This window comes from Oncorhynchus nerka, linkage group LG26 (assembly GCF_034236695.1).
Source record: "Oncorhynchus nerka isolate Pitt River linkage group LG26, Oner_Uvic_2.0, whole genome shotgun sequence".
Taxonomy (NCBI): Eukaryota; Metazoa; Chordata; class Actinopteri; order Salmoniformes; family Salmonidae; genus Oncorhynchus; species Oncorhynchus nerka.
This window is the reverse complement of record NC_088421.1, coordinates 28575993-28600860: the sequence shown is the minus strand read 5'-3', so window position 1 is coordinate 28600860 and position 24868 is coordinate 28575993. Positions and strand designations below refer to the sequence as shown.

The 24868-nt window shown below is 45.3% G+C and overlaps 1 protein-coding gene across 2 annotated transcripts; it reads left to right on the top strand.

Moving 5' to 3' along the window:
- The first annotated feature begins 521 nt into the window (after positions 1–521).
- Positions 522–24207, top strand: LOC115103526 (nucleus accumbens-associated protein 1-like). Of its 2 annotated transcripts, XM_065010349.1 has the most exons (8): positions 1211–1865; positions 6475–6627; positions 7003–7260; positions 9631–10252; positions 12476–12646; positions 15232–15337; positions 19161–19258; positions 19435–24207. In XM_065010349.1, the coding sequence occupies exons 2-8, from the start codon at positions 6502–6504 to the stop codon at positions 19725–19727; spliced, it is 1674 nt and encodes a 557-aa protein (XP_064866421.1). In that variant the 5' UTR covers positions 1211–1865; positions 6475–6501; the 3' UTR covers positions 19728–24207. The 2 variants fall into 2 exon arrangements, with proteins under 2 accessions (XP_064866420.1, XP_064866421.1); XM_065010348.1 differs by lacking the exons at positions 1211–1865; positions 12476–12646; positions 15232–15337; positions 19161–19258; positions 19435–24207 and adding an exon at positions 522–690 and having other exon boundaries at positions 9631–10984.
- Positions 24208–24868: the final 661 nt, after the last annotated feature.

Sequence of the window (24868 nt, the reverse complement as noted above, 5' to 3'; positions counted from 1 at the left end):
GTTCTACTGAGGGTTGGAGATGTTTGAGTTTTGAGTAGCCACTACTCATGAGTTAGCCAGTGACTTTTTAAAGTGTAGGTAGCCTGAATATACAACTATTACAAAAAAACACATATATTCCTCATGAAATAGCCCACATAGGCTATAGAGCAGGTCCAACTCAGCCATGCAATGGTAGAACTCAGGGCTCCATCTCTCTCTAAGCAAAATGTGTTTTTATTTGATTCCCCGTACCCGTTATTTGCAGGCATGATTATTTATTATTTGCACGCACTGGGTTCACCTAAATTAATGTAGTCTAGACACAAGCGCACGCACGCACACACACACAGCTTCCTTTCCCATTTCTATCTCACACACAGCACAGGGAGAAGGGAGAGAGGCGGTTTCTGCACGCTGCTGTGCCAATGCGCAAACACATCACGCCGTGGGATAGGTCTCCCCAAATTGAGGCTGTGCTTGAGACGATCATGCGATTGAATGATGAGCGCGTCATGCTTGTCTTTCTGTTCTGCGCGATCGGTGACTCGGAGCTCCGCAATCCCCTGGGACACTGTTCCGCCCTCGATAGCTCTGCGATCGGCGTCTCGCCATTGCTCACAACGAATGGCTGCCTGTAGCAAGATATTGCGGGGAGAGGGCTATCGAATCCTCCATTGAAACGCTTTGGATCAGTTTCCCAGCTAGGGGGTGAGTATCTGCTGGAGAATGAGGATGTCTGTTGGGGTCGTACGAGGATGCTGGGGCGGTGGGCTACGACACCGGGGCTAGACCGGTGTCCCTAGTTGGCACCGCGGGTTGGGGCAGATATCAGATGGGTTCGGAATGTTTCGTGGGGGTAAAACTATTGTTTTGGGAAAGGTGTGCGATGGGGGATGGGTTGGTAAGAGGATGGCTCCATCACAAACTTTAAACACCTCACCGGTTTGCGACTTCCGAGCCCCACATGCCTTTGTGGCTACTTTCTCCTCGGCATATGATCGAAAACTTTTTACAGTGCACGATCAAATATTTTTATGTACCGTCAATTGTAAGAATTTACGTGAGCTAAACGATTAAAATAATTGTAAGTTTCAGAGACAAATATTTTGGCCATCTATCACATTGGTGAGAAGTGGTTAAATATATGTCTTGTCTACCGACTTGAAACACCCCTGTTCTGTGCCGCCCTGGTTCCGTCTGGCTCGCCCTCAGCTGCTGCGTGTCCTGAGATGACCTGTTGATGTCGGTAAAATGGAGTATAGCAGTGGGAGTCATTTCCCCATCCCCAAAATATTTAAATAAATACGATTTGGAATCGATAGCTGACACCGTGGGACAACTGTCAACCTCATCGATAGAGTTTGTGACAATCGGTTGTTTTTAATTCGTGGGTAATCGCGGAAGCAGCGGATACTGTGCGGTTGTCTGAGTGCATGAGGTGGATGGTGCGCTGGGGCGAACCCAAAATATTTTAGCAGTGCTATGTTAGCTTGCTAGTTTAGCTAGCTTAGCTAGTCCTGACAGGCACCCGATTCACAGGCCTGCGGATGGGATGCGTATATTGCAATGAAAGACGGGACTAAAAGCGAAAGATGTGGACCTTTTCAAACTGATTAAAGTTCGTTATTATATCCGTATACTTTTTTGACAGCTGGCAAACGCCGTGGCGCTCCTGGATCGCGTGTTGCTGCAGTCACTGCCATTCTCTGTCGCCCCCCGGACCGTGCCAGTGGAGCACTCCGAGCGGGCAGACTGGCACACGGCGCGGCGGTCACCTCGGTACACAGACAGCTATCGCCGCGGTTTGATCTTGTATCCTGGTCAAAACGCAACTCGCTGGAGATACAATTTGTAGCTAGTAACAGCTAGCTATCACTTAAGAGGTTTGCTTTGAACTGTTTAATTTAATTGGTATTTAATGAATGTGGTTCGGGAACAGTTTTCGATGTGATCAATTTGAGCATGCCTATATCAATTTGCATGCTACGTGAAGTCATTGAAACGATGAATAATGTATTTCAATGATGGTCAGTAGCCCTTCAATAAGAAAAGTAAACATTGAATTGATAGTTGCATTGAGTGTAGGCAACATTCCAGTGTTTTACTTGCTATATTGTATTTACTTTGCCACCATGGCCTTTTTTGCCTTTACCTCCCTTCTCACCTCATTTGCTCACATTGTATATAGACTTGTTTATACTGTATTATTGACTGTATGTTTGTTTTACTCCATGTGTAACTCTGTGTCGTTGTATCTGTCAAACTGCTTTGCTTTGTCTTGGCCAGGTCGCAATTGTAAATGAGAACTTGTTCTCAACTTGCCTACCTAGTTAAATAAAGGTGAAATAAAATAAAAAATAAATAAAATAAATTTATAGCAGGCAAGCTATATCCTTACAGTAGACATGGGTTTTGAAACCAGGAAATGCCTATAAAATAGTTGTGCCAGCACCTTATTTTTTTTTACCCTTATTTTACCAGGTAAATTGACTGAACACGTTCTAATTTAAAGCAATGACCTGGATATTGTTAAAGAGGAGAGGGGAGGTGTGAATGTGTGAAAGCTGGTGATGCCAGTTTGGAAATGTATCCAGGACACTGGGGTTAACATAACACCCCTACTCTTACAATAAGTGCCATGGGATCTTTAGTGACCACAGAGAGTCATTGCTTAATGTCCCGTTTGAAAAATGTCACCCTACACAGGGCAATGTCCCCAATCACTGCCCTGGGGCATTGGGATCTCCTTCGACCAGAGGCAGTAGTGCCCTCTACTCTCATCCAGGGACTGACCAGGACCTTGCTTAGCCTCAGAGGCAAGCCAACAGTGGGATGCAGGGTGGCATGTTGCTGGCCACCACCCATGCAACCCTCTCTAATAATCTGTAAGGCAATCTAAATTCATTTAGCAGGTGGTGTTTTCAGACTATCTTCTAGGAGTGTGGATAAAGTGGAAAATATTTTTACTTTCTATAAGATCACAAATATGTCGGTCCTTGGTCCATCACAACATCACATAAGCTGTGGCTGCATTTTAAATGCTGGCAAAACATTCTTGAGGCTCCTGTGAAAAGACTGGCACTTATGTTGACACTGTGTGACCTAGTTCTGTGACTGACTCCACTGCTCGGTATGAGATGTGAGGGTGAACTGGACTTCTCCTCCTCTGCCCTCTAACCTGGCTGCTGTGCCTGACATGACCCCTTTGCTGGGCACAGCCCTTGTTCAGGCCCCTCTCCTACCCTCCTTGGTCGCTCTCTCAGTGCAAACTCCACAAACACACCCAGGCTTTATTCTATTCTGTGTGTGTGTCCTGCCAAACTGTAAACAGGCAGTATTGTTTAGTGTGTGTGTGTGAATGTGTGTGTGTTTGTTTGCGTTGGTGTGTGTGAGTGCACATCTGTGTTTTTGCGAGAGGGCATAAGAGAGAGGGATGGAGACAAAGACGGTGTTTCTTTTACCAGTGTGGCTGGCTGGATCCCAAAGCAAGGCTTATATGTTGGGCTGCTTACTTCACCTTTAATATGTTAGTCAGACTTCTTGTGAATCTTGTGTTTCACTAGGTGAGAAGATTCTAACGGTCTGTTAATGCTGCCACATAGTATCCACCCGTCAATGGTGTGTGTGTGTGTGTAGTCTATAAGCAGGTGACTGCGTGTGGGTGCATAGATGCATGCTAGAACATGCATGTGTAATGGATGCAATAATGGCCTATAGCATCAGTTAGCGAATCGGATGCTTTTATGAAAAGTGACTAGTTGACAGTGACACATTCAGTATGGGTGGCCCCCTACCCGTGTTATGGGGTAAGCTGAGGTGGATGTCTGTGCTGTTTATGGTTGTTATGGGGTTAGCTGAGGTGGATGTCTGTGCTGTTTATGGTTGTTATGGGGTTATGGGGTTAGCTGAGGTGGATGTCTGTGCTGTTTATGGTTGTTATGGGGTTAGCTGAGGTGGATGTCTGTGCTGTTTATGGTTGTTATGGGGTTAGCTGAGGTGGATGTCTGTGCTGTTTATGGTTGTTATGGGGTAAGCTGAGGTGGATGTCTGTGCTGTTTATGGTTGTTATGGGGTTAGCTGAGGTGGATGTCTGTGCTGTTAATGGTTGTTATGGGGTTAGTTGAGGTGGATGTCTGTGCTGTTTATGGTTGTTATGGGGTTAGCTGAGGTGGATGTCTGTGCTGTTTATGGTTGTTATGGGGTTAGCTGAGGTGGATGTCTGTGCTGTTTATGGTTGTTATGGGGTTAGCTGAGGTGGATGTCTGTGCTGTTTATGGTTGTTATGGGGTTAGCTGAGGTGGATGTCTGTGCTGTTTATGGTTGTTATGGGGTAAGCTGAGATGGATGTCTGTGCTGTTTATGGTTGTTATGGGGTTAGCTGAGGTGGATGTCTGTGTTGTTTATGGTTGTTATGGGGTTAGCTGAGGTGGATGTCTGTGCTGTTTATGGTTGTTATGGGGTAAGCTGAGGTGGATGTCTGTGCTGTTTATGGTTGTTATGGGGTTAGCTGAGGTGGATGTCTGTGCTGTTTATGGTTGTTATGGGGTTAGCTGAGGTGGATGTCTGTGCTGAGCTTCAGAGATAGTGGGAGGGGAGAGGAGGCGCTTACACTGAACCTTTTAAGGGTGCATCTTAATAGTTCAGAGTGGCTCACTGTCTTTGTCTCCTCCTCTTCATCCACACACACCATCCTATATGATGTTGTCGAGAGGAATGACAGACCTTTCATTTCTATTGACTTTAGAGCATAGGCCTATGAAATATTAGAGGGCTGCAGGTTTAGGTTGTTGTATGCTTGAGAGAATAGGTTATGGGCAATTCAAACAAACCCACATTGTAGTACTGTAGGAGTAGGATATTTACACAGATGTAAACACACATTTTACAATCAAATAACATCTCTGAATTGGTTTTAGACAGTTTCAGGCCTATATAAATAGCAGATAGAAGTGATATGCTTTCACTTTTCAGAATAAGACGTGTGTATGTGTGTATGGGCATTGACATTTGCTACATATGGAAAAGTAGGCTTTTCAAACAGTATTATAAGGGTCTCCTTTCTGCTCAAAACACACTGTAAAATGGTTTACTTTGTCTGAATGACAAATGAAAGTGTTAGGTTCACTTCAGTTGCTTCCAAATGGCTATCATTACTAAACATGTTTTATCCATTGGAGGGTGCTGTCTGCTAGTGTTAAGGTCAGTGATGAGCTGATAGGATTTCCTCTCCGTATGATGGGTGCTGTCTGCTAGTGTTAAGGTCAGTGATGAGCTGATAGGATTTCCTCTCCGTATGATGGGTGCTGTCTGCTAGTGTTAAGGTCAGTGATGAGCTGATAGGATTTCCTCTCCGTATGATGGGTGCTATGGTTGGGCCTTATTTTACAGCCCTCTATTTACCTGGTGTCCTTAGAAATGATATGGTAATAATAGTTAAATTGCTTGATAATTAGGCCCTCCTTCTTAGTGGTTTCTCATTGATTGTAACATGCACCACTAGTACCATGTTACTTGTTATAGTGAACATAAATATGAGCTCAACCATTTCAAAGATTTTACAGAGTTACAGTTTATATAAGGAAATCAGTCAATTGAAATAAATTCATTAGGCCCTAATCTATGAATTTCACATGACTTGGCAGAGGTGCAACCATGGGTGGGCCTTGGAGGGCATTGGCCCACCCACTGGGGAGCCAGGCCCAGCCACTGGGGAGCCAGGCCCAGCCAATCAGTTTTTCCCCACAAAATGGCTTTATTACACACAGAAAGGCTCCTCAGTTTCATCAGCTGTCCAGTTGGCTGGTCTCAGACAATCCCGCAGGTAAAGAAGCCAGATGTGGAGGTCCTGGGCTGGCGTGGTTACATGTGGTCTGCGGTTGTAAGGCTGGTTGGACGTACTGCTAAATTCTCTGAAACGACGTTGGAGACCGCTTATGGTAGAGAAATGAACATTCAATTATCTGGCAACAGCTCTGGTCGACATTCCTGTATTCAACATGCCAATTGCCCACTCCCTCCAAACTTGAGACATCTGTGGCATTGTGTTGTGTGACAAAACTGCACATTTTAAATGGCCTTTTATTGTCCCCAGCACAAGGTGCACCTGTGTAATAATCATGCTGTTTAATCAGCTTATTGATATGCCACACCTGTCAGGTGAATGGATTATCTTGGCAAAGGAGAAATTCCCACTAAGAGACATACAAAAATTATGCACAACATTTGAGAGAAATAAGCTTTTTGTAAGTATGGAACATTCCTGGGATCTTTTATTTCAGCTCATGAAACATGGGACCAACACTTTACATGTTACATTTATATTTTTGTTCATTGTACCAATGGTGCCGGAATCCATGATATAGGTTAAGTACAGGGCATTACTGTTTGTTGCTTCATTAGGTTGGGGACAAACGGGTCAGCCTCATGCAGAAGATTGGTAACTGATTTAATTGCCTCTTTTAAAATATGTTTCTGATATCTCTCTCCCTCCAGACCCTGTGGTGGTGTGCGTAGCGCACCATGGCCCAGACCCTTCAGATGGCGATTCCTAACTTTGGCAACAACGTCCTGGAGTGTCTGAACGAGCAGCGTCTCCAGGGGCTCTACTGCGATGTCTCCGTGGTCGTCAAGGGACACGCCTTCAAGGTGGGATATTACTGTGTGAATTGCGTAGATTGTGTACTATAATGCACATTTAGTTTTTTAGTGTTCTGATGTGCAAGACCCATTATTTATCTATCGGTCTATCCCGGCGGTAACGGATTGATTTTTATGAGTTTATTATCCCGTTGCCCTTCATGACTTGCCATTATTGGTCAACATTTATTGATGTTAGAAAAATAACAGAGAAAATCGAATCACTGAATCAGCATCTGAATGATCAGAATCATGACATTTTGCACCTCCCAAAAGATCATCCACACAGTTTTAAAATAAATGCATCGTTCAAACAAAGGAAACATTCCTTATATAACTCATAACTCTATAGAATCTTCTTACTCCTCCCTCCTTCTCCTCCAGGCTCACCGTGCCGTGCTTGCGGCCAGCAGCTCTTACTTCCGGGACCTGTTCAGCACTGGGGGAGGCAGCGGCTCCAAGACCCCCACAGTGGTGGAGCTCCCCCCGGCCGTCCAGCCCCAGAGCTTCCAGCAGATCCTGGCCTTCTGCTACACAGGCCGCCTCAGCATGACAGTGGGAGACCAGTTCCTCCTCATGTACACCGCAGGCTTCCTGCAGATCCAGCAGATCATGGAGAAGGGCACAGAGTTCTTCCTCAAGGTAATAATACATGGGTTTTATATAGCCTTTTTAACAACCCAAGCATGTTTAAAGGAAAACTCCACCCAAAAAACGATATTTTGATATTTGTTTCATTTGTCCATTGTTGATATAGTCCAGAAAGGTTTTGCATGTCAGCAATCAACTTTTCAAGAAAGATAACTTTCAAAATACAGAAATACAGACTTTATGACGCATTTTGCATCATGTGATACCGGCTGCAAAACATTTGACCAAAATAATGTTTTTGGGTGGAGTTTTCCTTTAAGGATAGGAGGCCTCCTTCAAAGGGGAGCCTTGTCCTGCATCACAATCACACACAGTGACCACAGGTTGTGCCGTTATGCTGTGCTCTTTATTCAGAGGTCTTAGAATAATACACACATACATACCAGGGTTTCTGTTAGCCTATAATAGCTTGCTTTTGTCCGTATAAAAAAAATAATGCAGATAAATAACATTTGCGTCGGCCAACTGCTAGGGAGAAGAGAAAATCCAATTGCGAAATAATGCTTTTTAGGCTATTTATTGATGGAAATACATTTGACTGGTCATGCTTATCTGTCTATTGGGTAATCTGCATAATTTAGGTAATCTGCATAATTTAGTGGAAGTAAATTGGTACGTGTGTACTATATGTTTGTATGTACAGTATCTTAAAATACGAGGTCAAATTATAACGTCGGAGCTCTGGAAAGAGGCCTGATTTCCTGAGTTGGAATTCCGAGTTGGGTGACTGTTCAAAACTCTTTTCCCAGTCAGAGCTTGTTTTTTCCCAGTCAGAGCTTGTTTTTTCCCAGTCAGAGCTTGTTTTTTCCCAGTCAGAGCTTGTTTTTTCCCAGTCAGAGCTTGTTTTTTCCCAGTCAGAGCTTGTTTTTTCCCAGTCAGAGCTTGTTTTTTCCCAGTCAGAGCTTGTTTTTTCCCCAGTCAGAGCTTGTTTTTTCCCAGTCAGAGCTTGTTTTTCCCCAGTCAGAGCTTGTTTTTCCCCAGTCAGAGCTTGTTTTTCCCCAGTCAGAGCTTGTTTTTCCCCAGTCAGAGCTTGTTTTTCCCCAGTCAGAGCTTGTTTTTTCCCAGTCAGAGCTTGTTTTTTCCCAGTCAGAGCTTGTTTTTTCCCAGTCAGAGCTTGTTTTTTCCCAGTCAGAGCTTGTTTTTCCCCAGTCAGAGCTTGTTTTTCCCCAGTCAGAGCTTGTTTTTCCCCAGTCAGAGCTTGTTTTTCCCCAGTCAGAGCTTGTTTTTCCCAGTCAGAGCTTGTTTTTTCCCAGTCAGAGCTTGTTTTTTCCCAGTCAGAGCTTGTTTTTTCCCCAGTTCCCAGTTGTCTTGAACGCACTGAAGTCAGAAATCAGAGATTTCTCAGTTGCTTTGAACGCTGTGTCAAACGGCAACAGAAGGCAGGCTTCATCAGCGCGTCACACACCACTTTGCAATGAGCTGGAGGCAGTATGCATTTTGAAAACATATACTTAATTTTTTGAAACCTGAATGTTTTAATACACATTTCGGCATGTCTTATGTTGCTTCAAAGTAGCCTATTAGATCTCTCGTTCCAAATTTATAACGGATATTTTCATCTGTTACATGAAACCGCTCGCATGTGTAGTGCCCTTTTGATAATGGTGTTTTCCTGCTAATTGCGTTATGGAACGAACATTCGTGCATAGCCTACTGCCTTGTGCACAGTACTGCGCTTATAATGTGAAGAAATAATAGTTTATCGACATTTTAAGCTAAACGTTGTGATCTGTTGCCTCAGACTCATTGCGTTTTATGTAGCTTAGGCCTACTGATGAATTTGGGCTCTATCGGCCCACAACTGGCCCAGAGTCTGTTTGAAATAGGCTATTTATTCTCAACAAGCTGACCAATAGAATAGGTAGCCTAAACATTTCTACTAAAGTAGATTGACACAGGCTAGTGATTTTGCTGTTGGTTACTCATCTTGTTGGCTGAGGAAAAGTAAATGTGTTTGAAGTGCACATCAGAAGGACCGCACATCGTTGCATCCTCGACTTGCATGTTCTGTGAATATGAATGACCGTATTCTAAATGTGATTGCTGTGGTTCTGAGCACCGTGGGTGGACGCCCTAATCACGCTATGCACCAAATGCAAATGTGTCCGGTAAATGTTCTCAAATGTCCGGTCAATGAAGATGTTGCTGATCAAGTGTCCAGCGCCACATGTTCAGAAACCCTGATAGATTTTGAACGTGTTTAGCAGAACTCTACCAGGCGTTTCCAGAGCGACAGTACACTCAACTGAGATGTGTAAACAACCACTTATCACAATCATTGCAAGTATTTGCATATACAGTATATTTATATTTCCATAATAAACTATTGATAAATGTATTCTCTCCATATTCCTCCTCCAGGTTTCCTCGCCCAGCTGTGACTCCCAGGGCCTGCAAGCCGAGGAGGCTCCGCCCTCCGAACCCCAGAGCCCCGTCACTCAAACTGTTGCCACGGGGACTGGCAGTCGCCCCGCCTCCTGCCTTACCCCCCTCCCCCTCGTAACGCGGGTGAAGACAGAGCAGCAGGGCAACCAATCAGAAGTCTCGCCCTACTCGGTGGTGTGCACTCCTGTGGCCAAGCGCTTGTGGGAGGGCGGCAGCAGCCGAGACGGGGGTGGAGGGGGCTCCGGTGGAGGCGGATCCAGGAAGGCCGCCCGCTTTTCCCAGGAGTCTGTGCGAGGGAGTGCCATCCAGAGCTCGGGGGCGCTGGCACTGGCCATGGGGATGGGGGCCAGCGGGGCGGGGATAGGATCAGGGGTCGGGGGTCACGGCAGCGGGTCCAACGGGAGTGTGGTCTCCATGGGCAACGTGGCATCGGAGGGCGCCAGCCCGGGCACGATGAGCGCCTACACCAGTGACTCGCCTATCAGTTACCATGACGAGGAGGAAGAGGAGGAGGTGACGGAGGAGCAGACGGAGGAGCAGTACAGGCAGATCTGTAACATGTACACCATGTACAGCATGCTCAACGTGGGCGCCGCAGGTACCGACGTGTGTGTGTGTGTGTGTATAAAGGTCAGACCAGACAGATCTGTAACATGTACACCATGTACAGCATGCTCAACGTGGGCGCCGCAGGTACCGACGTGTGTCTGTGTGTGTGTGTGTGTGTGTGTGTGTGTGTGTGTGTGTGTGTATAAAGGTCAGACCAGACAGATCTGTAACATGTACAGCATGCTCAACGTGGGCGCCGCAGGTACCGACGTGTGTGTGTGTGTGTGTGTGTATAAAGGTCAGACCAGACAGATCTGTAACATGTACACCATGTACAGCATGCTCAACGTGGGCGCTGCAGGTACCGGTGTGTGTGTGTGTGTGTGTGTGTATAAAGGTCAGACCAGACAGATCTGTAACATGTACACCATGTACAGCATGCTCAACGTGGGCGCAGCAGGTACCGGTGTGTGTGTGTGTGTGTGTATAAAGGTCAGACCAGACAGATCTGTAATATGTACACCATGTACAGCATGCTCAACGTGGGCGCCGCAGGTACCGGTGTGTGTGTGTGTATAAAGGTCAGACCAGACACATCTGTAACATGTACAGCATGCTCAACGTGGGCGCCGCAGGTACCGATGTGTGTGTGTGTGTGTAAAGGTCAGACCAGACAGATCTGTAACATGTACACCATGTACAGCATGCTCAACGTGGGCGCCGCAGGTACCGATGTGTGTCTGTGTGTGTGTGTGTGTATAAAGGTCAGACCAGACAGATCTGTAACATGTACACCATGTACAGCATGCTCAACGTGGGCGCCGCAGGTACCGATGTGTGTGTGTGTGTGTGTGTGTGTGTGTGTGTGTGTATATAAAGGTCAGACCAGACAGATCTGTAATATGTACACCATGTACAGCATGCTCAACGTGGGCGCCGCAGGTACCGATGTGTGTGTGTGTGTGTGTGTATAAAGGTCAGACCAGACAGATCTGTAACATGTACAGCATGCTCAATGTGGGCGCCGCAGGTACCGACGTGTGTGTGTGTGTATATAAAGGTCAGACCAGACAGATCTGTAACATGTACAGCATGCTCAATGTGGGCGCCGCAGGTACCGACGTGTGTGTGTGTGTGTGTGTATAAAGGTCAGACCAGACAGATCTGTAACATGTACAGCATGCTCAATGTGGGCGCCGCAGGTACCGACGTGTGTGTGTGTGTGTGTGTGTGTATAAAGGTCAGACCAGACAGATCTGTAATATGTACACCATGTACAGCATGCTCAACGTGGGCGCCGCAGGTACCGATGTGTGTGTGTGTGTATATAAAGGTCAGACCAGACAGATCTGTAACATGTACACCATGCTCAATGTGGGCGCCGCAGGTACCGACGTGTGTGTGTGTGTATATAAAGGTCAGACCAGACAGATCTGTAACATGTACAGCATGCTCAATGTGGGCGCCGCAGGTACCGACGTGTGTGTGTGTGTGTGTGTATATAAAGGTCAGACCAGACAGATCTGTAATATGTACACCATGTACAGCATGCTCAACGTGGGCGCCGCAGGTACCGATGTGTGTGTGTGTGTGTGTGTGTATATAAAGGTCAGACCAGACAGATCTGTAACATGTACACCATGCTCAATGTGGGCGCCGCAGGTACCGACGTGTGTGTGTGTGTATATAAAGGTCAGACCAGACAGATCTGTAACATGTACAGCATGCTCAATGTGGGTGCCGCAGGTACCGACGTGTGTGTGTGTGTGTGTGTGTGTGTGTATATAAAGGTCAAACCAGACAGATCTAACACGTCTTTCTCCCTCTGGTAGCTGGTGAGCGTGTGGAGGCCCTGCCGGACCACTCAGAGACCCGGGGTCGTGTGTGTGTATATAAAGGTCAGACCAGGCAGATCTAACACGTCTTTCTCCCTCTGGTAGCTGGTGAGCGTGTGGAGGCCCTGCCGGACCACTCAGAGACCCGGGGTCGTGTGTGTGTGTGTATATAAAGGTCAGACCAGACAGATCTAACACGTCTTTCTCCCTCTGGTAGCTGGTGAGCGTGTGGAGGCCCTGCCGGACCACTCAGAGACCCGGGGTCGTGTGTGTGTGTATATAAAGGTCAGACCAGGCAGATCTAACACGTCTTTCTCCCTCTGGTAGCTGGTGAGCGTGTGGAGGCCCTGCCGGACCACTCAGAGACCCGGGGTCGTGTGTGTGTGTATATAAAGGTCAGACCAGGCAGATCTAACACGTCTTTCTCCCTCTGGTAGCTGGTGAGCGTGTGGAGGCCCTGCCGGACCACTCAGAGACCCGGGGTCGTATGCGGGGTCGCCAGGACCTTTCGTCTCTCCCCGCTGAGCTCATCACACAGATAGGCAACCGCTGCCACCCCAAACTATACGAGGAGGGGGACCCCGCAGAGAAACTAGAGCTTGTCTCAGGTCAGTGTGTGTGGATCCATTCTGTCATTTCAGAACTGGAGTAGGAGAAGGGTCAGAGAAGGGTCTAGGGACCGAAGTGGAATGTGGCCTTGTTAAAGATGTGCTATCTTAATCCTGCAGCAACAGGAAATGTGAATTATTATGATGATTATAATGAATGGACATGTTGTAGGGGTTGAAAGATTTTCCGTTAGGGTGAATCTAGTCTGAAATGTTAAAATGGAAGCCTTTTTAAACCTTGAATACACTAGTTTGCATCTTCTCTGCAAAACAGAGTGATCAAATGAAGATGGGGTATAAGCGGTGTACTGAGTGTAGAAAACGTTAAGAACACCTGCTCTTTCAATGACAGACTGACCAGCTATGATCCCTTATTGATGTCCCTTGTTAAATCCACTTCAATCAGTGTAGATGAAGGGGTGGAGACGGGTTAAACAAGTATTTTTAAGCCTTGAGACATAGATTGTGTATGTGAGCCATTCAGGGCGTGAATGGGCAAGACAAAATATTTAAGTGCCTTTGAACAGGGTATGGTAGTAGGTGCCAGGGGCACCAGTTTGGGTCAAGAACTGCACCGCTGCTTGGTTTTTCATGCTCAACAGTTTCCTGTGTCTATCGAGAATGGTCCACCACCCAACGTGACTCAACTGTGACAAGCATTGGAGTCAACATGGGCTAGCATCCCTGTGGAACACGTTTGACCCCTTGTCCTGACAAATTGACCAAAAGGGGGTTGCAACTCCATATTCGGGAAGGTGTTCATAATGTTTGGTACTCTTAGTGTATACTATAGTCTACTGTAGTAGTTGTCCTTACATGACTAGTGAAATGGGACGTGGCCTGGTTCTGCAGTACACTGAGAGTGGTCCTTACATGACTAGTGAAATGGGACGTGGCCTGGTTCTGCAGTACACTGAGAGTGATCCTTACGTGACTAGTGAAATGGGACGTGGCCTGGTTCTGCAGTACACTGAGAGTGATCCTTACATGACTAGTGAAATGGGACGTGGCCTGGTTCTGCAGTACACTGAGAGTGGTCCTTACATGACTAGTGAAATGGGACGTGGCCTGGTTCTGCAGTACACTGAGAGTGGTCCTTACGTGACTAGTGAAATGGGACGTGGCCTGGTTCTGCAGTACACTGAGAGTGATCCTTACGTGACTAGTGAAATGGGACGTGGCCTGGTTCTGCAGTACACTGAAAGTGGTCCTTACATGACTAGTGAAATGGGACGTGGCCTGGTTCTGCAGTACACTGAAAGTGGTCCTTACATGACTAGTGAAATGGGACGTGGCCTGGTTCTGCAGTACACTGAGAGTGGTCCTTACATGACTAGTGAAATGGGACGTGGCCTGGTTCTGCAGTACACTGAGAGTGGTCCTTACATGACTAGTGAAATGGGACGTGGCCTGGTTCTGCAGTACACTGAAAGTGGTCCTTACATGACTAGTGAAATGGGACGTGGCCTGGTTCTGCAGTACACTGAAAGTGGTCCTTACGTGACTAGTGAAATGGGACGTGGCCTGGTTCTGCAGTACACTGAAAGTGGTCCTTACATGACTAGTGAAATGGGACGTGGCCTGGTTCTGCAGTACACTGAAAGTGGTCCTTACATGACTAGTGAAATGGGACGTGGCCTGGTTTTGCAGTACACTGAGAGTGATCCTTACGTGACTAGTGAAATGGGACGTGGCCTGGTTCTGCAGTACACTGAGAGTGGTCCTTACATGACGAGTGAAATGGGACGTGGCCTGGTTCTGCAGTACACTGAGAGTGGTCCTTACATGACTAGTGAAATGGGACGTGGCCTGGTTCTGCAGTACACTGAGAGTGGTCCTTACATGACTAGTGAAATGGGACGTGGCCTGGTTCTGCAGTACACTGATAGTGGTCCATACATGACTAGTGAAATGGGACGTGGCCTGAGAGTGATCCTTACATGACTAGTGAAATGGGACGTGGCCTGGTTCTGCAGTACACTGAGAGTGGTCCTTACATGACTAGTGAAATGGGACGTGGCCTGGTTCTGCAGTACACTGAGAGTGATCCTTACATGACTAGTGAAATGGGACGTGGCCTGGTTCTGCAGTACACTGAGAGTGGTCCTTACATGACTAGTGAAATGGGACGTGGCCTGGTTCTGCAGTACACTGAGAGTGGTCCTTACTGTGAGATGACTGTATGTAAGAGATGAGGCGTGTAAGTGTGGTTAATATTAGCCACGTGGAGGCCTCTCTGGGAGCCTATGTTACGTTCCACTGCCACCTTGTCCTAGAGTACACACTCAGTCTACATGTGGACTACAGTCAAGTATTCCCATCTGTTTGGCCTGCTGCTTGTTTGTTTATTATGCCGAGTCAGACCCAGGATGGGTGTTTGGGTCTATGTTTCAGTGTGTGTGTTCTTTGATATTGTGTGTGTAAACAGGACGTGTCTGTGTGTGTTTTACAGATGGTGTATGAGGGGTATATCCAGGTTTGTGTGTGTAGGATTTCAATAGGGCTAGTGTCTGGAGTAGTCCATGGTGACACTATTCTGTGTGTTTGTTTTTGTTGATGATTCTCACTAATGTGTGTGTCTGCAGGTACGTGTGTGTTCATATCTCGAGCCCAGCTGATGAACTGTCATGTGAGTGCAGGGACCAGGCACAAGGTGTTGCTCAGGAGGCTGCTGGCTGCCTTCTTCGACAGGTTAGTGTGTCTCTCTCTCTCACACATCTGACGTGTCTGTGTGTGTTTATACGTCTGACGTGTGGGTGTTTATACGTCTGACAAGTGTGTGTGTTTATACGTCTGACAAGTGTGTGTGTTTATACGTCTGACAAGTGTGTGTGTTTATACGTCTGACAAGTGTGTGTGTTTATACGTCTGACAAGTGTGTGTGTGTGTTTATACGTCTGACAAGTGTGTGTGTTTATACGTCTGACAAGTGTGTGTGTTTATACGTCTGACAAGTGTGTGTGTTTATACGTCTGACAAGTGTGTGTGTTTATACGTCTGACAAGTGTGTGTGTTTATACGTCTGACAAGTGTGTGTGTTTATACGTCTGACAAGTGTGTGTGTTTACGTCTGACAAGTGTGTGTGTTTATACGTCTGACAAGTGTGTGTGTTTATACGTCTGACAAGTGTGTGTGTTTTATACGTCTGACAAGTGTGTGTGTGTTTATACGTCTGACAAGTGTGTGTGTGTTTATACGTCTGACAAGTGTGTGTGTTTATACGTCTGACAAGTGTGTGTGTGTTTATACGTCTGACAAGTGTGTGTGTGTTTATACGTCTGACAAGTGTGTGTGTGTTTATACGTCTGACAAGTGTGTGTGTGTTTATACGTCTGACAAGTGTGTGTGTGTTTATACGTCTGACAAGTGTGTGTGTGTTTATACGTCTGACAAGTGTGTGTGTGTTTATACGTCTGACAAGTGTGTGTGTGTTTATACGTCTGACAAGTGTGTGTGTGTTTATACGTCTGACAAGTGTGTGTGTGTTTATACGTCTGACAAGTGTGTGTGTGTTTATACGTCTGACAAGTGTGTGTGTGTTTATACGTCTGACAAGTGTGTGTGTGTTTATACGTCTGACAAGTGTGTGTGTGTTTATACGTCTGACAAGTGTGGGTGTTTATACGTCTGACAAGTGTGGGTGTTTATACGTCTGACAAGTGTGTGTGTTTATACGTCTGACAAGTGTGTGTGTTTATACGTCTGACAAGTGTGTGTGTTTATACGTCTGACACGTGTGGGTGTTTATACGTCTGACAAGTGTGTGTGGGTGTTTATACGTCTGACAAGTGTGTGTGTGTGTTTATACGTCTGACAAGTGTGTGTGTGTGTTTATACGTCTGACAAGTGTGTGTGTGTGTTTATACGTCTGACACGTGTGTGTGTTTATACGTCTGACAAGTGTGTGTGTTTATACGTCTGACAAGTGTGTGTGTTTATACGTCTGACAAGTGTGTGTGTTTATACGTCTGACAAGTGTGTGTGTGTTTATACGTCTGACAAGTGTGGGTGTTTATACGTCTGACAAGTGTGGGTGTTTATACGTCTGACAAGTGTGGGTGTTTATACGTCTGACAAGTGTGGGTGTTTATACGTCTGACAAGTGTGGGTGTTTAAAGGTCTGACAAGTGTGGGTGTTTAAAGGTCTGACAAGTGTGGGTGTTTAAAGGTCTGACAAGCGTGGGTGTTTAAAGGTCTGACAAGCGTGGGTGTGTATACGTCTGACAAGTGTGGGTGTTTATACGTCTGACAAGTGTGGGTGTTTATACGTCTGACAAGTGTGGGTGTTTATACGTCTGACAAGTGTGGGTGTTTATACGTCTGACAAGTGTGGGTGTTTATACGTCTGACAAGTGTGGGTGTTTATACGTCTGACAAGTGTGGGTGTTTATACGTCTGACAAGTGTGGGTGTTTATACGTCTGACAAGTGTGGGTGTTTATACGTCTGACAAGTGTGGGTGTTTATACGTCTGACAAGTGTGTGTGTTTATACGTCTGACAAGTGTGTGTGTTTACACTTCTGACAAGTGTGTGTGTTTATACGTCTGACAAGTGTGTGTGTGTTTATACGTCTGACAAGTGTGTGTGTGTCTATACGTCTGACAAGTGTGTGTGTGTCTATACGTCTGACAAGTGTGTGTGTGTCTATACGTCTGACAAGTGTGTGTGTGTCTATACGTCTGACAAGTGTGTGTGTGTCTATACGTCTGACAAGTGTGTGTGTGTTTATACGTCTGACAAGTGTGTGTGTGTTTATACGTCTGACAAGTGTGTGTGTGTTTATACGTCTGACAAGTGTGTGTGTGTTTATACGTCTGACAAGTGTGTGTGTGTTTATACGTCTGACAAGTGTGTGTGTGTTTATACGTCTGACAAGTGTGTGTGTGTTTATACGTCTGACAAGTGTGTGTGTGTTTATACGTCTGACAAGTGTGTGTGTGTTTATACGTCTGACAAGTGTGTGTGTGTTTATACGTCTGACAAGTGTGTGTGTGTTTATACGTCTGACAAGTGTGTGTGTGTTTATACGTCTGACAAGTGTGTGTGTGTTTATACGTCTGACAAGTGTGTGTGTGTTTATACGTCTGACAAGTGTGTGTGTGTTTATACGTCTGACAAGTGTGTGTGTGTGTTTATACGTCTGACAAGTGTGTGTGTGTGTTTATACGTCTGACACGTGTGTGTGTTTATACGTCTGACAAGTGTGTGTGTTTATACGTCTGACAAGTGTGTGTGTGTTTATACGTCTGACAAGTGTGTGTGTGTTTATACGTCTGACAAGTGTGGGTGTTTATACGTCTGACAACAAGTGTGGGTGTTTATACGTCTGACAACAAGTGTGGGTGTTTATACGTCTGACAAGTGTGGGTGTTTATACGTCTGACAAGTGTGGGTGTTTATACGTCTGACAAGTGTGGGTGTTTATACGTCTGACAAGTGTGTGTGTTTATACGTCTGACAAGTGTGGGTGTTTAAAGGTCTGACAAGTGTGGGTGTTTAAAGGTCTGACAAGTGTGGGTGTTTAAAGGTCTGACAAGTGTGGGTGTTTAAAGGTCTGACAAGTGTGGGTGTTTAAAGGTCTGACAAGTGTGGGTGTTTAAAGGTCTGACAAGTGTGGGTGTGTATACGTCTGACAAGTGTGGGTGTTTATACGTCTGACAAGTGTGGGTGTTTATACGTCTGACAAGTGTGGGTGTTTATACGTCTGACAAGTGTGGGTGTTTATACGTCTGACAAGTGTGGGTGTTTATACGTCTGACAAGTGTGGGTGTTTATACGTCTGACAAGTGTGGGTGTTTATACGTCTGACAAGTGTGGGTGTTTATACGTCTGACAAGTGTGGGTGTTTATACGTCTGACAAGTGTGTGTGTTTATACGTCTGACAAGTGTGTGTGTTTATACGTCTGACAAGTGTGTGTGTTTATACTTCTGACAAGTGTGTGTGTTTATACGTCTGACAAGTGTGTGTGTGTTTATACGTCTGACAAGTGTGTGTGTGTTTATACGTCTGACAAGTGTGTGTGTGTCTATACGTCTGACAAGTGTGTGTGTGTCTATACGTCTGACAAGTGTGTGTGTTTATACTTCTGACAAGTGTGTGTGTTTATACGTCTGACAAGTGTGTGTGTGTTTATACGTCTGACAAGTGTGTGTGTGTTTATACGTCTGACAAGTGTGTGTGTGTTTATACGTCTGACAAGTGTGTGTGTGTCTATACGTCTGACAAGTGTGTGTGTGTCTATACTTCTGACAAGTGTGTGTGTTTATACGTCTGACAAGTGTGTGTGTGTTTATACGTCTGACAAGTGTGTGTGTGTTTATACGTCTGACAAGTGTGTGTGTGTCTATACGTCTGACAAGTGTGTGTGTGTCTATACGTCTGACAAGTGTGTGTGTGTCTATACGTCTGACAAGTGTGTGTGTGTCTATACGTCTGACGTGTGTGTGTGTGTTAACAGTTGATGGATGTCTGTATGTTTATAAAGGTATCATTATACTCTCTCCCTGTCAGGAATACTCTGGCTAACAGCTGTGGAACAGGAATCCGCTCCTCCACTAACGACCCCAGCCGCAAGCCCCTGGACAACAGAGTGTTGCACGCAGTCAAATGTGAGTGTTTCACTAAAACACAAGTGCCTTTTTGTTAGTACAAATGAACGGCTGATTTATGATTGGGCTCATCAATCCTAACTCTCTGGTCTTTTTCTCTTTTCTGCTCTCTCTATTCCCCTCCTTCCCTCCCTCATTCCTTCCTCCCCTCTCGCTCTCTCTCCTCCCTCCATCAGTCTACAGCCAGAACTTCGCCACGAGCTTCAAGGAGAGCGAGATGAACGCCATCGCGGCGGACATGTGCACCAACGCCCGCCGCGTCGTCCGCAAGAGCTGGATCCCCAAGCTGAAGCTGCTCATGGCCGAGGGCGACGCATACTCCGCCTTCCTCCCCGACGCCAAGATGGAGGCCGACGCCCTAGGGGCGGAGCCAACCTTTGAACCCAACTCCCTGGAGGGCGCCGAGACGGGTGGCTCGTCCGGCGAGTCGCTGCAGGGGGTGGGCAGCGACGGAGGCACTTTGTTTTAGATGGGGAGGTGGAGTACAGAAGTGTTTAGAAGACGATGCTGATGATGAATACCTATATTTCCCTGTACTCCTTTCTTCTCCTCTGGTGGTGTGGCCCATCCCCCTGACCCTTTGGCCTTTTGATCCTCCACCTACGACATGTGACTCTGAAACGTTGCTAGGGGAAACAGGGGTTGTTACCAGGATGTTAACCAGGAAGTTATGCTTTAATTTTGAAAGCGAGAGTCCAAGCAATCGTAACTTCCAATATGGTTTCTGCTGTATATTAGTATGGGGGTAGAGAAAGGGTGATGGGTTTGTGGGGATGCAGTATTTTTTTTAATTTAATTTTTTTGTTTTATTAACCAAATTCCTGCCTCTCCATATCAAAACACATTCCCCTGGTTTTGAATGTAGATGTCAGCAGCATTGCACAATGTCAGTCTGAAGGATTGTATCCCAACCTCTTGAGGAAAAACAAACCGACAGAAAGATAACTACTCTATGGATATGAGAGACTGTAGTTTCTCTCTAGAATGAGAGAAAGAGAAAAGGGGAGGGAGGGAGCGATAGAAAGACCCCTAACCCACCAACCCCACACCCTTCTGTGACCAGAACAAATGCCCTCAGTTTTAATGTACTGTCTCTCTTCTTGTAGCTTTTCTGATCACAGCTCGTTTCTCTGTTTGTAACATGGATCCAGAGATGAGGACTACAGGTGTACAACCTGTAATTGTAAAGAAATCCAAGGGGAACAGAAAAAGATGGTCATATTTTTTTGAATATGTATTTATACAACTGTTGTTGTGTACAGAGAGAAAGAGAGGGATTGGTTTTAAATCTGTTTTATTGTATTTTGAACAGCTGTTTTTGCAAAGAAAGTCCTGCTCCGAAAAATAAGATTTAAAAGCAAATAAATAAAAGTGCTATTTTTGCATAAAAATATGGTATTGATAAAGTGGTCAGAAAAGTCTTAACGTAGGACCTTTTGAGTTTTTTGTTTTGACAAACTATTGAACTGAAAAATATCTGTTTTTAAGACAGAACTGGGCACTTTCTACCTGCGGCAATCCAATATAGCTTATCTTATTATTGTCATTTTTCTCTATGGAAATTGTCAAGGAAGCCTACCTATGTGGCTGTTCACATCGATGACTGACTATGTTATGCTTGCTAGCGAGCTAGCGACGTTACTATGCTAGCTAAACTGCTTACTCGGAAATCACGGCTAAATGTAAAAATGCACAGCTTGAATCAACTGGTGGACTGCTGCAACTATCGTGCTAGCTAGCTAACCCCTCTGTTGGTTAGTGACTGGTGGACTGCTGCAACTATCGTGATAGCTAGCTAACCCCTCCTCTGTTGGTTAGTGACTGGTGGACTGCTGCAACTATCGTGCTAGCTAGCTAACCCCTCTGTTGGTTAGTGACTGGTGGACTGCTGCAACTATCGTGCTAGCTAGCTAACCCCTCCTCTGTTGGTTAGTGACTGGTGGACTGCTGCAACTATCGTGCTAGCTAGCTAACCCCTCTGTTGGTTAGTGACTGGTGGACTGCTGCAACTATCGTGCTAGCTAGCTAACCCCTCCTCTGTTGGTTAGTGACTGGTGGACTGCTGCAACTATCGTGCTAGCTAGCTAACCCCTCCTCTGTTGGTTAGTGACTGGTGGACTGCTGCAACTATCGTGATAGCTAGCTAACCCCTCCTCTGTTGGTTAGTGACTGGTGGACTGCTGCAACTATCGTGCTAGCTAGCTAACCCCTCTGTTGGTTAGTGACTGGTGGACTGCTGCAACTATCGTGCTAGCTAGCTAACCCCTCCTCTGTTGGTTAGTGACTGGTGGACTGCTGCAACTATCGTGCTAGCTAGCTAACCCCTCTGTTGGTTAGTGACTGGTGGACTGCTGCAACTATCGTGCTAGCTAGCTAACCCCTCTGTTGGTTAGTGACTGGTGGACTGCTGCAACTATCGTGCTAGCTAGCTAACCCCTCCTCTGTTGGTTAGTGACTGGTGGACTGCTGCAACTATCGTGCTAGCTAGCTAACCCCTCTGTTGGTTAGTGACTTGCTCCGAAGCAGACTACTGACATCATTACACAACAACCGGAAAACATTTGGAATAATGGAATGTGCCTTTTTTAATCAACATGGATATGCAGGGGTGGGTCCTGCTTATGTTGATGTTGGGAAGGAGGGAGTAGAATGGGGGGTTTAAAAGGTGGCAGGTCGTTCAGCTTGAGACAGAGTTGTAACACACACACACACACGTGTTCCAAAGAGAGATGGGGTGAGGTCAGGGGGATTGGCATTCCGGTGGAGTATGTTGGTGTGTTTTAAACAGTCTCATATATGTGCAAGAGCAAGCATTTGTATTCATTTCTTGAATGTGACTGAAACGTATATTTGTTCCTGTGCGATTGATGTGTGTGAGTGCGCTTTACGTGGATGTGCGTGTGTGTGAGTGTGCTTTTACGTGTGTGTGTCCTCCACCTGGTAGTGTTTTGGATTGGTTTAAGACTCCCTTTGCTGGGACACTTGTCTTTGTGAACGATGACCTACACCATCTTCCATACACCTTTGCAATCCAAAAGATGTGAGACACCTTCAGATAGAAAAGTGATGTATAGAGCGGACACAATTCACTTTTCTCCATACGGCAGAAAAGCAGGTCCACTCTATGCATGACATTTCTGTCCTGATTGCTGTTGTTTAACTCTCTCTCACGCTTGGTAAATCCAAGATGGACAATGGTGGATATGTTAAAGGGGAGGTGAAGCACCTTTTTAAATGGGATGAACCCATGTTTCCTGCACCTTTGATAAAAGGTTTTGATGTGTTGTGTGGAGAATCAACCCAAGGGTCATGCAAAGGCATGGCCTTGTTCAAATATTTTTAAGTGGCATCCTTCCTCCCTTTCCTTGATGTAAGCACTTCAGGGAACGGACTTAAGGAAGGGTGCATTTAGAGAGTATTGGAACATAGCCTGCGTCTCAGATCTGTGGATGTGGGATGCACTGGGATGACTCCAGTTGTAAATATTGGGACCGTTGAGCTGACTTTCTTTCTACGCTCGTCTAGCGATTTCCTATGTAGGGTGATTGTGTAACAGTGTGGAAGCGATGAAAGAGGACCGTTTTTTAAATATATTTTTTACTTGGTCTCGCATGTTGTCGAGACGTCATGGAGACTGGTGTGTGTGTGTGTGAGCTCCCAGCATGCATTTGGCCTACAGGTCAGAGGAGGAGGATGGTTGCTTTGGTCTTAAAGTACTGGCCTAATGTGCTACTGAGTTGGTGTGACTGAAGGGAGGGAGAGAGGTGTCATGGCTGTAGACTGTCTCTCCATCAGAATGTTCATTTTTAGTATGTTTTTTTCTTCTTTTTTTTCTTGTATTGCTAATGTTTTCTTTTTTCTTTAAAGAAACATGTACTGTAAAGACCTTAAAGAAATGCTACTAATTGAAGGTGGTGAATGATTTACCAACTTCTTGCTGAAGAAAAAATTGAAAAGGAAAGAAAGATAACTGTACAATAGCTAGACAGAGCACCGATAGCTAGACAGAGAACTGTATATTTTTTTCTTTGTTTGTTTGTGATGAGGGTTCCATGAGAGGTTCTTCCAGGAGGTGATGGGAAGACTAGGGCACTGTACTGTCTCTTGTCTATTGGGGGGAATGATTTTTGGGGAGATGGGTGGGTAGGTGTGGGTGTGTGGTGCTATAGAGGTCTGAATTACAAACTTTGCACCTGTTATTGAACCTATACACCATGGTCTGATTTCACCCTGCTGAACAGATCCCATGATATTATGGACAAGGTCAGATCCAGTCTTGTTCACCATCCTGCTGTTCACATGTGGTACTGGAGCTACCACCAGATGACAGTATTTCCCCCACAGACCAAGTTCAGTTTTGTGTGTTTTGGAGAGGGTTACTTCTCTTAGCTCTGAAGCACAAGACTATAGGAACAGAAAGGAATGTTTGTTTGTGTGGGACAGGACAGTTCAAGCTGATCCATCCTCCATCCCTACAGGTAGATGTCCCTCCTCCCCCAACACACACATCTCAAGAGGATGGACAATGGCAGTGTCCAGTGTGGTGTATATAGGCTTGGAGAAGGACCTTTTTTCACATATACATATATAAATATGAATATATGTATAGATATATACTGTATATTATACATAGAGGCACTAAAGAAGTTGGATTGTTAGTCGTGCACTCTCAGCATGAGGTATATACCCACAAACCGCTTATCGAAACCAGTGCAGTAGCATCCCCAATGTTTCTGCCCCTGCTCCTTGCCCTCTGTGACCCTGTAGTGCCAGTGCTCATTCTGTTCTCATTGTTTTCCAAGTGCCAATAACTTTGTGAAACCCCTTAACTGTGACCCAATATTATTCAAGGTAATTGCACATTAACTACTGTAAAGAAAAATCATTAAGATAAATGTCAACATGGATTAAAAAAAAAACTATCTTAATAAAAGGTTTGTAACAAATGATTTGTGACCTTGCTCCTTTTTTCCCAAATATTTGTACCACTGACAAGATTGACTTGTAAATTATAGGTTTGCTCCCTGCTGTAATTAGACATGATCAAAGGTCTGTTCACTCTGTTGTGGTGATTTTGGCAATAATGAATATGGACCATTTTAAAGTGAGAGCACCAAATGGAATGTGGGCAAGGGAGTGCATAGTAAGTGAATCAAATCACAGCTCATCAAATGAATGCTTCTTGGTTCCATTTGGACCTTGACTTAGAAATGATGCATACAACTTATATTGGACAGGGACATATTGAACCAAAGAGTCCAGATGGAGGATAGGACAGGAAATACTAGAGGTGTGATTTTGGATTGATGGAATACAAAACAACGTCTCTAAATTACAATAACACAGTCTGAACGGGTCTTTCTGTATTAATAGAACAAGGCATAGGTCTGTCATTGTCATGGATGAACATATATGAAACTGCACCATTATATTTCAGTGTTTGGTTTACCTTTCATGTAATATAAAGTATTAGATCTTGAAGAAACCATGTAAAAGTCATGCAAAAAAACATATATTTCACCTTTTATTTAACCAGGTTGAGAACAAGTTGTGAAATGAATGAAAGCTTGCTGTGGGAGAAAGTTTTCTTTGCCAATCCAGAGACAGTTG